The sequence below is a fragment of the Planococcus citri genome, chromosome 3 (genome assembly GCF_950023065.1).
Source record: "Planococcus citri chromosome 3, ihPlaCitr1.1, whole genome shotgun sequence".
NCBI classification, from domain to species: Eukaryota; Metazoa; Arthropoda; class Insecta; order Hemiptera; family Pseudococcidae; genus Planococcus; species Planococcus citri.
This window is the reverse complement of record NC_088679.1, coordinates 52,892,793-52,904,941: the sequence shown is the minus strand read 5'-3', so window position 1 is coordinate 52,904,941 and position 12,149 is coordinate 52,892,793. Positions and strand designations below refer to the sequence as shown.

At 33.4% G+C, this 12,149-nt stretch overlaps 1 protein-coding gene across 1 annotated transcript in view; it reads left to right on the top strand.

Annotated features, from left to right (window-relative positions):
- The window catches only part of LOC135840552 (uncharacterized), a 67,896-nt gene extending 56,696 nt beyond the window's left edge, over window positions 1–11,200 (top strand). The window contains exon 5 of the mRNA XM_065357154.1: window positions 10,886–11,200. Coding sequence (XP_065213226.1) covers window positions 10,886–10,956 — 71 coding nt within the window. The 3' untranslated portion in view covers window positions 10,957–11,200. The remainder of the gene's footprint in view (window positions 1–10,885) is intronic.
- The last annotated feature ends 949 nt before the right edge of the window (window positions 11,201–12,149 follow it).

Below are 12,149 nucleotides of genomic sequence, written 5' to 3'. Positions count from 1 at the left end.
GTAAGGAAAATGATCTACGTTAAATTCTCTACAAGATGGAGTTGGTTTGAAAGTTTTCCGCGGTATATAAAAAAAGTAATGAAAGCTCAACACAAAAAAACAATTTTTTTCATCTTTCAGCTTTTCATCCCTGCTTGTATTGTTAATTGTTTTTTTTATTACCAATTATAAGTGCTGTAAAATTTTTAAGCATAAATAATAAACTCGTTCATTCGTTAAACAGGAAAACATAGTTTTTCTTCCAATTTTCGAGAGCTTTTGGCCTCGCTTCGCTCCTGCTAGTTTGATTTTAATTTCATTTTTTTAATTTTTTTAATCGAATATGTAATCAAGTAATCATAAAAGAAGATTGCAGAAATTTTTGAAACACAAAAATATTCAGTTTATTTCAATAATATTTCAAAAGAAGATATTCTCATGGGAAATTGGTGGATTTTTTTGAAGAAAAAAGTTACAATTTCATTTTTCCAAAAATTGTAATTTTCCTCAGAAATTGGCAATTTTTAGGGTTTTTGCTGCTAGCAGCATAAACCCTATTGCAATTGATTTTATTTTTTAAACTTTTAGCCAATCAGTGAACAGTATTCCGGAAAGACCCATTCTGTGATTTGGATTGAAGAGTGCATAGAGTCTGCGTGACGTCATCGCCGCGTATAGGCGACGTTTTGACGAAATGTGAGAATGTGTGTGTGATGTTCTTTATTGTTTTGCTAATTAGTTTAGTTACGCTAATTAAGTAATTATCTCTGAATGACTGAATGTACATAATAGGGATGGAAAGCAGGAAAGCAGAAAGCTATAGCTCAGCTAGCTGAAAGCTGAAAGCTGAGGAAGTTAGGCTACCCAAAGCCAAAAGATTTATTTATTTTTATTCAGTTTTCTTAAATTTTTTTTTGCAAATTCAATTGCTCTGTATTCTGTAGTGTAAATTTCTTCTTTTTCTTGCTTTTGGCTGTGATCAAATTTACGAAAAAAAAAAAAACGAAAAAAAGCACCTCAAAAAGCAAAAACCCTTTTGCGATCAGCGAATAGCTGATGGCTTGTTAAAAGTATAATTATTTTCTTTGAAAAAATCCCCAAATTTTCCAATAAAATATCTTCTATTGAAGTAAGTACACACGTATTATCGAAATAAATTGAATATTTTTTTGTTTCAAAAATTTCAGCAATGTTCTTTTATGGTCATGCATTCAATATTACTTATCTGAAAAATTCAATTCATTCTAAAATAAAAATTCAAATTAGCAAAAAAAAATTGTTATCCTGCACTAAAAAAATACAAAAATAGTTTTTCCACTTCCAGTAGTTTTACAACTTTGAGCTTTCATAACTTATTATCTATGGCGCAGATAATTTTAAAACAACCTTCATCTTGTAGAGAATTTAACATAGATCATTTTCCTTACCTCAAATACCTATGTCCTCGATCAAAATTTCGAGTAAATTGTGTTTAACTATAAAAAAATGCGAAAAAGCAAATTTTTTCAAGAGTTGTACAACTTTGAGCTTTAATAGCTTTTTTTCTATAGCGCGGCAAACTTTCAAACCAACTCCATCTTGTAGAGAAATTAACGTAGACCATTTTCCTCACCTCAAATACCTATCGCACCTCGGGAGTAATAAGGTCACATCTCAAAAAAAATTGATTTTGATGTTTTTGCATTTTTGGGGTTATTTGTATGACCACCCTCAACCAAAAATTACACTTTGAGTTGGGTACATTATCTAGATCTTGTAAAAAACGCAAATGGCCTAACTCAAAATCTCAACAACATTGCAAGTTGTTTGGAGTTAAGGTCACATCTCAAAAAACTCCACCTTTTTTGAGCAAATTTCGTACACACAAAGTGTTAACAAATATAGTTTTGATTGTTTTGAATGTTTGTCAGTTAGAAATAGTCACAAGGAGTGCATTTTTTATTGGTTTGTACCAAATGGAAAATTTTTTTTAAATTGATCACTTTTCAGAAAAATGAATTTGCACATATTATGAAATTTCAGTTTTTTGAGAAAAACTCAAAAACTAAGCACTCTAGAAAAAAACTAACGACATTATGTCGATTGGAAATTTAATTCTCTACAACTTTACTATCATGAAATTTTTTTGGACGCTTCCTTTCACCTCCACATCAACTTTAATGAAAAGTTATAACTCAAAACTTTTTCCAAACATTGAAATATTTCCTCTTCAAAATTGTATTTTTCAAAGTGTACTTATGCTAAATGAAAGTAGGATACCAGATCTTTAAAATGAGGTGCTATTCATTCCTCACAATTAAGTATAAGTTGATAAAAATAATGAATCAAGTTTTTAAAAAAAAGAAAATCACTCTCCTGTAAAATTTCACTTTTTTGAGATGTGGCCTTATTACTCCCGTGGTGCGCTATGTCCTCGATCAAATATTCGAGTAAATTGCGTTTAAACACAGAAAAACAATATTTTTCCAAGGGTTTAACAACTTTGAGCTTTCATAAATATTTTTCTATAGCGCGGAAAAAGTTCGAACCCACTGATATGGGAAGGATTGCCCTACACACTCTGCTAGTGATTCGTATCAGTCTTTCTTAGACGATGTCTTGAAATAGGTACACTAGCGATGTGTACCTTACGTACACATATTTTACTCCCATATGCTGGAAGTCATGGTAATGTGTTAAATTCTCTATTAGATAGATGTTCCCACCCACACATACACATCGTTGTGTGTATGTGGTGTACAACAAATAAAACATAGGGGAATATTATTTTATACATGACAGCTCGCGCTTCGCACCTAAAGAGGGTGGTCTCAGGTACCTCTGTACACCCTGTCTACAACCCTTAATATAAATACGAATGCATGAGTGCATAAAATCGCTAATGTTCTTACGATTTCGCAATAGTTGGTTCTTAGTCACTACCCAGGTGGTATAGCGGGCTTGCCCGTTATACCAAAATATATGATCGCATGAGCTCCTGCTCATGTCATCGCATCTTTGTCTGTACCACTTTCGGCGTGGAGATTTAGCCATGACAAGATTTAATTAAATTATCTCTTATTGGCTTCTATATGGATTATCTCTCGATTCCGGCCACTTTGGGAGTGATCCGCTAAATTACTCGTGAATTTCTAAATAACTCGTGAATTTCTTGATAAATAAAACTAAATAAATAATCTTCATCTGAATTTCTCTGCTAAACGAAACTTAAAAGAATTTCTCTGCTAAACGAAACTTAAACTCAAATAACTCTAAATTCCGATTCTGTTGTCGCCTCTAGTATTAGTGAGTGCAAAGGAGAGACAATAATATTGCATTGTTATGTAAGTAATTTACAATTTATTCCCTGGTCTGCGTTCGCCCATCCAGATTAATGTCGCTTTTAACGTAATTATATTTTTTATAAGTGTAAAATTGTAACTTTATCGCATTTTTACGAAGTGTAAATATTTTTCATCACTAAGAAACTTGGGTTGTGTGTTTAATAACTCGTTGAAATCTCTATCTATTGAATTACTTACAAGCATATACTTGTATGTAAAAATAGGTTATAACTTTCGTTTGTAAATATCTCTAGACTTGAACTATTTTTAATAAAAACATCATCGAAAGGTGTAGAGCTGTGTTTTTATTTAGAATGGTATCAAGAAATATCGTTATATCTGATTTGAATGATTGAACTCTCCCAAATTGAGCTAGTCTGGGAAACAAGGCAAATATTCCCCACGTAAGGAATATTTCTTTGCCGTGTTCACGTAGAGAGGATTAATATCTAACTTACCAACCTAATCATTCTCATTCCCTTTATAACACCACTCCATCTTGTAGAGAATTTAACGTAGATCATTTTCCTCACCTCAAATACCTATGTCCTCGATCAAAATTTCGAGTAAATTGTATTTAAACACAGAAACATGACAGAAATAGTATGGTGATAATAGTAAAAACTCAGCCCTACTCGTAGCAGCTTGCAGCGCTGCAGTTCGGCGCGTTGTGTAACTAGTATTGGTATAGGTTTTTGGTTAGTGATAGAGGGCATACTTGTCTATGACCTTGATGATGTGTCAATCAACATATTAGTACCCAATAATATCTGCAAAATTTCAAACCCCCCCGGCCTCACCCTTTGTCCCAACCAAAAAAATTACTCCAGATTTGGATTCTATGACCTCAAAAACATATCGACATATTAGATATGACACAATAATATACCTGAGCTAAATTTGTTATTTCCCTCTCCCCACGCCTCACCTTCCACCTCTACCAAAAAAAATAACTCTAGATTCGAATTCCACGGCCTCGAAAACATATCATTTGACATATGACATATTACACTGTAATACATATATGAGAGATGTGAGACTTGTGTAACTTAACTTGTAACTTTTCTACCTTGTTATATGATTGGAACACACATATCAAGTGGCGTAAATATAGGGCAACACACTCTGACATCACATAGTGTATAAGTGGTTTGTTTCACTGTTGGCCACTCCAGTTTATCCAGACCACACCCTAGTCTTGGTACTGCTATCTTTTTGATCTTGAGTTGGTCGCGCTTAGCAGCAAATGCTTTCATCGCCATTACAAAGTCCTTGATTGATGGCTTATTATTGTACTGTTCTTTGGTGATGGTGTAAAGGATGTAATTTCCACCTTTTTTGAGCTCAACTACTTCACCAACCTTAGCACCCCTTGACCTCGAGAGTATCCTGGTTGCCAAAGGCTTGTTTGAACAGGAGCACAATACCTTTGGACATTCTGAAGTCTTGGCTGATGCAATGGGCCAGGGCAAACATTGGGTAGTTATTGTCTAAATAGATCATCCTCTAATTCCTCCAGGGCGAAGATCCAATTTGATTTGGTCTCTATCTTTCTCAAGTTGGAGTGTTGGATTTTCTTTTCTAGTTCCTTCTCAGGGTGTTTGAGAACTTTCTCCACTCCCAGCCAGGGTTATTTGGCCCATCTGTAGGTAATCGTTGTATGGCAGTAGACAACCCACAGCAGCTGGCCCAACTAGGCAGTAGAATCTCTCTTTTATCCCTCTTAGTTAGTACAAGGTACTGCATTGTGGGTTGGTATATGTGATGTGAAAATATCATAAGAGTAGGGATACTCCAGTTCACCATCAGTGATCAACTGATCCATGGCCTCATCAACTATGTTACATGCAGGGATGTTCCTTTACATGTAAAATAACTTTTTTTTACATAATCAAGAATAAATGTTGATAACAATGATAATGCGAAGATTGTGAACGAATTTAAGAACATTTTGAGTTATTAACACTATAAATGAGTATAAAATAAAGTTAAACTAATTAAAAACCTAGTAAATTTGTCCTATCCTGTATCCCTATCTAAAATCAAAGAAGATGGCAATTTTTCATTTGAGTTCAGACATGGTTTAGACTTAGCATAATGCATGCATTATCACAATCATTTATCATTACCATTTATTCAAGATTTTAAGATTCTTAACACTAATAATAATGTATACAGCTATACACCATTTGATTTTTCACGTTCTTTGACATATTTTTTTACATGTGTAAATTTACATAATTTTACGTGTAAAATAAAGCTAAATTTACATGTGTAAATTTATGGATTATGGAACATCCCTGGTTACATGCCACATTTCAGTTTTCGATATCAGCAAAGTGTTTACCAAGGATTGATTGTGGACTAATAGGGTTGTCCAAACTTGGTTTTCATGTGTGTCTAAAAGTTGTTCTAACAAATAAGACGCGTTGGTTGACATTTTCAATTGTTAATCCATTTCCGTATGGTCCCATGGTGTGTAGTTTGCAGCAGGGGACCACACCCCCCCCCCCCCTGAGGGAAGCACCCTACATACAAAGTCATGTGCTTTTCAGCACAGTTCAACACGCTGGCCACCATGGTGCCTTCAGGTTCTGGGCTAGTTTGTTTCTGGCTGACTACAGAGACCCTGGCTGTATCATCAAAGTTGATTGAACTCCATCTTCTGATATCATTATGTTACTAATGTTAAGTAAGTCATTGGCACACTGTGGTTTGTTTAGAGCTGTTGTCTTTCTGAGGTTGGATTGGGTATTAAAATAACACTTCATCATGGATGGACCGCTCTTGGGGCAATACCACCTATAGTAAAAGGCCTGAGCGCTGTTTTGTGACGTCATCGCTACTTGGTAGTACTTACGTATCTAACATATCATAATACACTATAGAATTGAATGAAAAATGCACTCAAACGAATTAAATCCTGCGAAAATTTTATTTTTCATATTTTATCTACATGAATAATGAATTTATGATCATGTAGGAATGATTTTAATGAAAAAAAATGAAGAAATTAGGTTATAAACAACACTGTTTTTCAACATTAAAGATGAAAGTTATACATAAACTTGACAAAATTATACCTTTTGGCGGATATTACAACACTCACTGGTGAAATATAATTAAATAATCGTCGAATATTGTCAAAATCCCACTAAAATCATCTAATTGGTTTGAGATGTTGATGGTTTCTTGATTCTTGATTAGATAACCTTATCCATCCATTGTAGTTGGATGGTTGTATTCACAATGCAGATTTAAAACGCATTTTAGATTATATGTTTCACTATTCATTTCACTGCGATGTTATTCCAGTAAAACACAGGCACTAGTACACATCAGTTTTCATTTTTATTCACTTCACAAGATATCTACACATCCGAATCACACAATGTCACAACACAAAAAGATCGCGAAAAATTCACTTTTGTACAAAAATAAAGTAATCCAACACCACCAGTAGTTGAAAACAACAATATCTCATCACTACACCACATTTTAGAACGAATATTAATTAAAATGTCATCATTTTAATAACGTTTTTAACGAAAGTTTTACTCTATTTCACGAACTCGCCATTTAAATGTACGTTAAAATTCAAATGGTAAACACAATCGAGTCATCTACTAGTGGTGACGTCAGAAGGTGATAACGATTCAGCGCTCAGGCCTTTTACTATAGGTGGTATTGCTTGGGGTGACTGATGGTTTTTTGCTGTTGGTTGGTATCAATGGTATCTAACTGGTCTGCATCACCTTCACTCTGGCTCCCACTGCCCGATTGGGTAAAAATTCACCCAACGCTGCAAAAATTGCCCATAATTGGCGTAAGATGTCATTTTCTTCCTCAAAAGTTTGCTCAGAGAATTTTCCCCTGAAAATTCGCTCACAAATGCGCTGACACTCATGGAGCAACTGTAGCATTTTTAATATTCTCCTGTAAATACGCTGGTGCCATTCAGAAAAGTGTCTTTGGCGACAGCAAGGTTTTTGGTCCCTTAAAAATTTTGAACATAAAATTTCGATGATAAATTTGTTTCAACCATGTTGTGGAGGGGAATAGTTGTAGATGTAAATTTCAAGCATCGAATTTTACATCCACATGTCAAGATGGCATGTTGAGGTATCAGAAATAATGAGAAAATTTCAAAAATTTTCATTTACCTGGCTTTTGTATGGACAGAAGATTCCTACTAAATAATTAATTGATCACTTTTCCATCATATGTTGGAAAAAAACGTAGTCGATGTAAATGTCGACGTTGACAATTGTTGTGCGGGTACTCTTAACATCAAAATTTCCAAAAAGTCTTGATTTATTGCCATAAAGCTGAAAAATCATCCAACTTTTTGGATAAAAATGTGAAAAAATATTTTTTCTTGCCAAGTAATTGACAGAATTGAGAAAAACTTTGAAAAATTGTTCAAAGTATCATTGAAATGAAATTGAAACAACCAAAATCTCAGGCTTGTTGGACCTGACAAAAAAATACAGTGGAACCTCGATAACTCGAAACTCTTTAACTCGAAAACCTCTATTAGCCGAACCAACCTCCATTCCCCTTGAAATCTCCATAACACTCAATGTTAACTTTACTCGGATAAGTCGAAATTCACTACACAAACCAGTCATAACTCGAAGCTAAAATTTTGCCGAAAAAACAAGAAAACCTCTATAAGTCGTACGTTGTCGAGCGTTTACCTCTATAACTCGAATATTTTTCAATTCACACTTCTATCTTTTATGCACTTACATATCTTAGTTGTAACTCCGAGCTAAACTTTAGCTGAGAATAGTGAGAAAGCCTCTATAAGTCGTACGTTGTCTGGCGTTTACCTCTATAACTCGAATATTTCAATTCATACCTCTATCTTTTATGCACTTACATATCTCTAAATTCATTCATTTCTTAAAACCTCTATAACTCGAACTCTCTTAAAATCTTACCTGCATAACTCGAAACTGATTATCTCGAAAACCTCTATAAGCCGAATGAATGACCATTCCCCTTGGATTTCGAGTTATCGAGGTTCCACTGTAGTAGCCAATTCTAATGGACAACTTTTACATGGTTGCAATTCGCAGGTCAAAAGCAGCTCTTTAAATGTCTGGTCTTATAAAAGTAACCGCTTCCAGTGGGCGTTTTTTCACCAGCAAATTCACTGTCATTTTTGAGCACATTTTAAGTGGCAGTTTTGCAAAAACAACCAGCGTTTTGGCTGAAAGCGGCAAATCTATTGTCAAGTGGGTTATGTAGTAAATTTGTTTTGTTTTTCTTCATGGCTATAGACAATTTCAATAAAACGTCACAATGACGTCACTTGATGGACACCTGAAATGTGATTGGCTAATGGTAACCAGGTTTGGAAATACGCCATCTTTGGTTATAGAAAAAATTTTTAAGCACTCAATTTATTAATAATACCGCCAATTTACGTTATTTTTTTACTTCATATTCATTTTAATACACAAAATAAACATTTTCCCACCATTTTTTTGATTCCATTTCATTATATGACTGAAATGAAAAAATCACCACACCCTAAAAACTACGAAATCTATAACCAAAAATGGCATATTTCCATACCTGGTATTTAGTAATGGTATAGCAACAATATTGTTCAAAAGCGCTTTTGACAATGGTTTTGACCATAAAATAGGGGAATTTAAAATCTATAAACAGATAAGGAGCAAGCTTGTTTGATATTAGGGTCTTTTTCAACGCAGAATCCGAATTTAACAAGCGTTTTCCTTATTTCTTTATAGATTTTAAATTCCCCATTTAACATAATGCTAATTTAGGGCCAAATTTGTTTTCTGATAATGAAACCAACCAATCACAGCGGAGCTGTCCATCAAGTGACTTCACTGTGACGCTTCATAAAAAATCAATTTTTTTTCAAAGTTTTGAGTTTTAAAAATCAATTTTCAATTTTTTTTCCAAAATATGGGCTAACGACTTAAAATATGTGATGAATATGAGCTATAAGAGCATTTTTTGATGAAAATATGCGAATATACGTATGCATTTATACCCAAAATATGCGGAAATATACGCTAAAAAATTTTACCATTTGTCTCAAAAATGTATGAATCGCAAAAGAAACAGTGATATGCAGTAACTGGTATAGCCAAAACCGGTATCAGTTTGCATAAGAATCCTAGCCCTAGTCATCTCCATACAAGAATTGTATGGAGATGACTAGGTGATTGTTAACACAATACTTTCTGCCTTTTCTTAGTGCTGTGTACTCACTACTTGGTCTGTTTGCTTTTCTTTGTTCTTTCTTCAGATCCAGTATCTCTTGAGTCATCCATGGTTTGTGTTTTTTTTTCTTTGAGTGGAATAGACTTTTCTGCTGCTGTATCAACCTCTCGCTTCCATTCTTGCCACTTTTCTTTGATACTTACCTTGTTTTTCTTCCAACTTGTCTTCTTCCTTTTGTTTTTCCAGTTCTTCTTGGAATTTCTTTTGCACATGCTTTGATTTGATTTTTGCAATGTCAAGTTGTTGGTATCATTCTTTGCTCTTCTTCTAGCTCTTCATGACTATCTAACATTATTATTACTCGTATTACCCACAAATACCTCGTATTTATTTTAAAATAAATGAAATGGAAAAATTAGAAATGAGGCGTTTCGGTTGGATCCATGAACAATTGTAAAAGTTATGGTTGTGCCTTCCATATGAGCTCACAGTTAGAAAGAATAGGGCGTTTTAAAAGAAGAAAATTGCGAACCAGCGTACCACCCCCCCCCCTCTTTAACAGGCATGATATCTTACCAAACCACATTTCATTGCAATTTGAGATCGCAAAACTTGTCAGTGCCAGCTCTGCAGCTGTTCAATATTGCTTAATACCTTGTAATGCATCTGTTTGCAATAATTCTCAAAGTACAAATATGCAGGGGTGCTAACCTTAATTATTTTTATTAAGGTTACGGTTTCACTCCAATTTTTTCGTTGACATTTTTCGGTTTTTGTTTCGGTTTTGGTTTTAAAATTCAAAATTTCAGTTTCGGTTTCGGTTTCGGTTTCGGTTTTATTTACAAAAATTTCTGTTTCGGTTTTGGTTTTCGGTTTTTTTCGGTTTACGTATTTTTTAAAAATGTCTACAAAATTTCTCAATCTCAAAACACAAAGCGATTTAACAACCCTAAAAGCAACAAGTCAACAACAACAGCCAAGGACCCAATTTGATAGGTTCATTAAATTTATCAATTTCCCCGGATTTCGAGTCTCAAAAGTCGAAAATGTGAAAAAATCCCCCCAAAAAAATTAAAAAAACTGAAGAAACCCAAACCGAAAACCGAAAAAAACCGAAATAAATTATATCGGTTTAGGTTTCGGTTTCACTCACTCTGCTTCATTATTATTGTTATGGTTTTTTAGGGTTTTTAAAAAACCTATGAAATTTCGGTTTTTGTTTTCAGTTAGGGTTTGAAAATGACTAAAATTAGGTTCTTGTTTGGGTTTCGGTTACGGTTTTCGGTTTTTTGCGGTTACGGTTAGCACACCCCTGCAAATATGGTTTGGTTTTAATCTCACAAAAATAAGTATTCTCTATATTATTTCTGTTTCAGATGATCCCGCTTTCATAAACAACGGAGACCACAGAATTTATATAAATTCAATTTCAAACTCAGAGAATTGAGAGAAAATTCATGTGATGAATGAAGAAAATGATCTTGAATAAACAACTTCAACCGATCAAAAACAATAACATCATTACATTTAATATACACTAAAATTTGAAACTTAACTGGGTTTTTCAAAATTATTTTGATATTAAATATATCTAGGTAGGTCTAAGGTCTAATGATAAGAATTTGAGCCTAAGGCATATCCTCATTTGTATTGATTTATTTGATCAATAAAAATAAAGAATCTGCATGTAACGTCATATTGTTTAGTACCGCAATCTAGTTGAAGGGCTAATTGTGAAAGTCGCCTTAGTCAGGAGTGATTTTTTGTACAAATCAATGAAAACGTTGTTGTCCTACTTCAATGGTAATGTAAAAACTTTATGGTCAAGTATTTAAAAAACATCTTCAACTATTCCAGAATACATTACAATACTCATTTTTCCCTTTAAAATTGATGAAATATGAAAAAAAAAAATGTTTAAAGTTGTGTACCTATACAAAAAAATGACTAAGGCGACTTTCACAATTAGCCCTTCAGTTGATAACTTTGTTAGGTAGGCATCCACCTATGCACTGAGAATGTGAAGTGCTAGCAGTTTTTTTCTCTTGTTTAAAACTATGTGTTAAAACGCTTTAGACACATTTAAAATATGTTTTAAACAAATTCATTTGTTTTGGATTCACCAGTCATCAATTTTCAAGATGTGACGTCATAAAATAGCCATAAGGCTAAAGAAATATTAAAAAATCGAAATCAAAACACAAAATTTTTCTCCAAAAAATACAATTCATTCAATTCTGTTTCTGTTTCAACTAGAAACTAAAAAAACGTGAGGAAATTAGAGTTGAAAAAAAAAACATGTTTAAAACAAAAAAACAGTTTTGAACCGCTTTTTTGTTTAAAACATCGTTTTTTTTCATTTGTTTTGTTTTATACATGTTTAAAACATTTTTGTATTGAACAATAAGTATGTACAACCCTGCGCACCGAACAGGGCTGTTAAATTACTGTAATTTATTCCCTGGTAAAATACGGTATTTTACCAATTTGGATACCTATGAGAAATTATTATTAGTTTGACTTAGAAGTTCTGAACTTCTGACCTGCCTCTGAACTCTGAAGTATTTCATCTGTTACTTATGTGTTATTAGAGATTATAGGAAATCTTCTGGAAATTAATATGGAAAAGGTTTTAGTAAC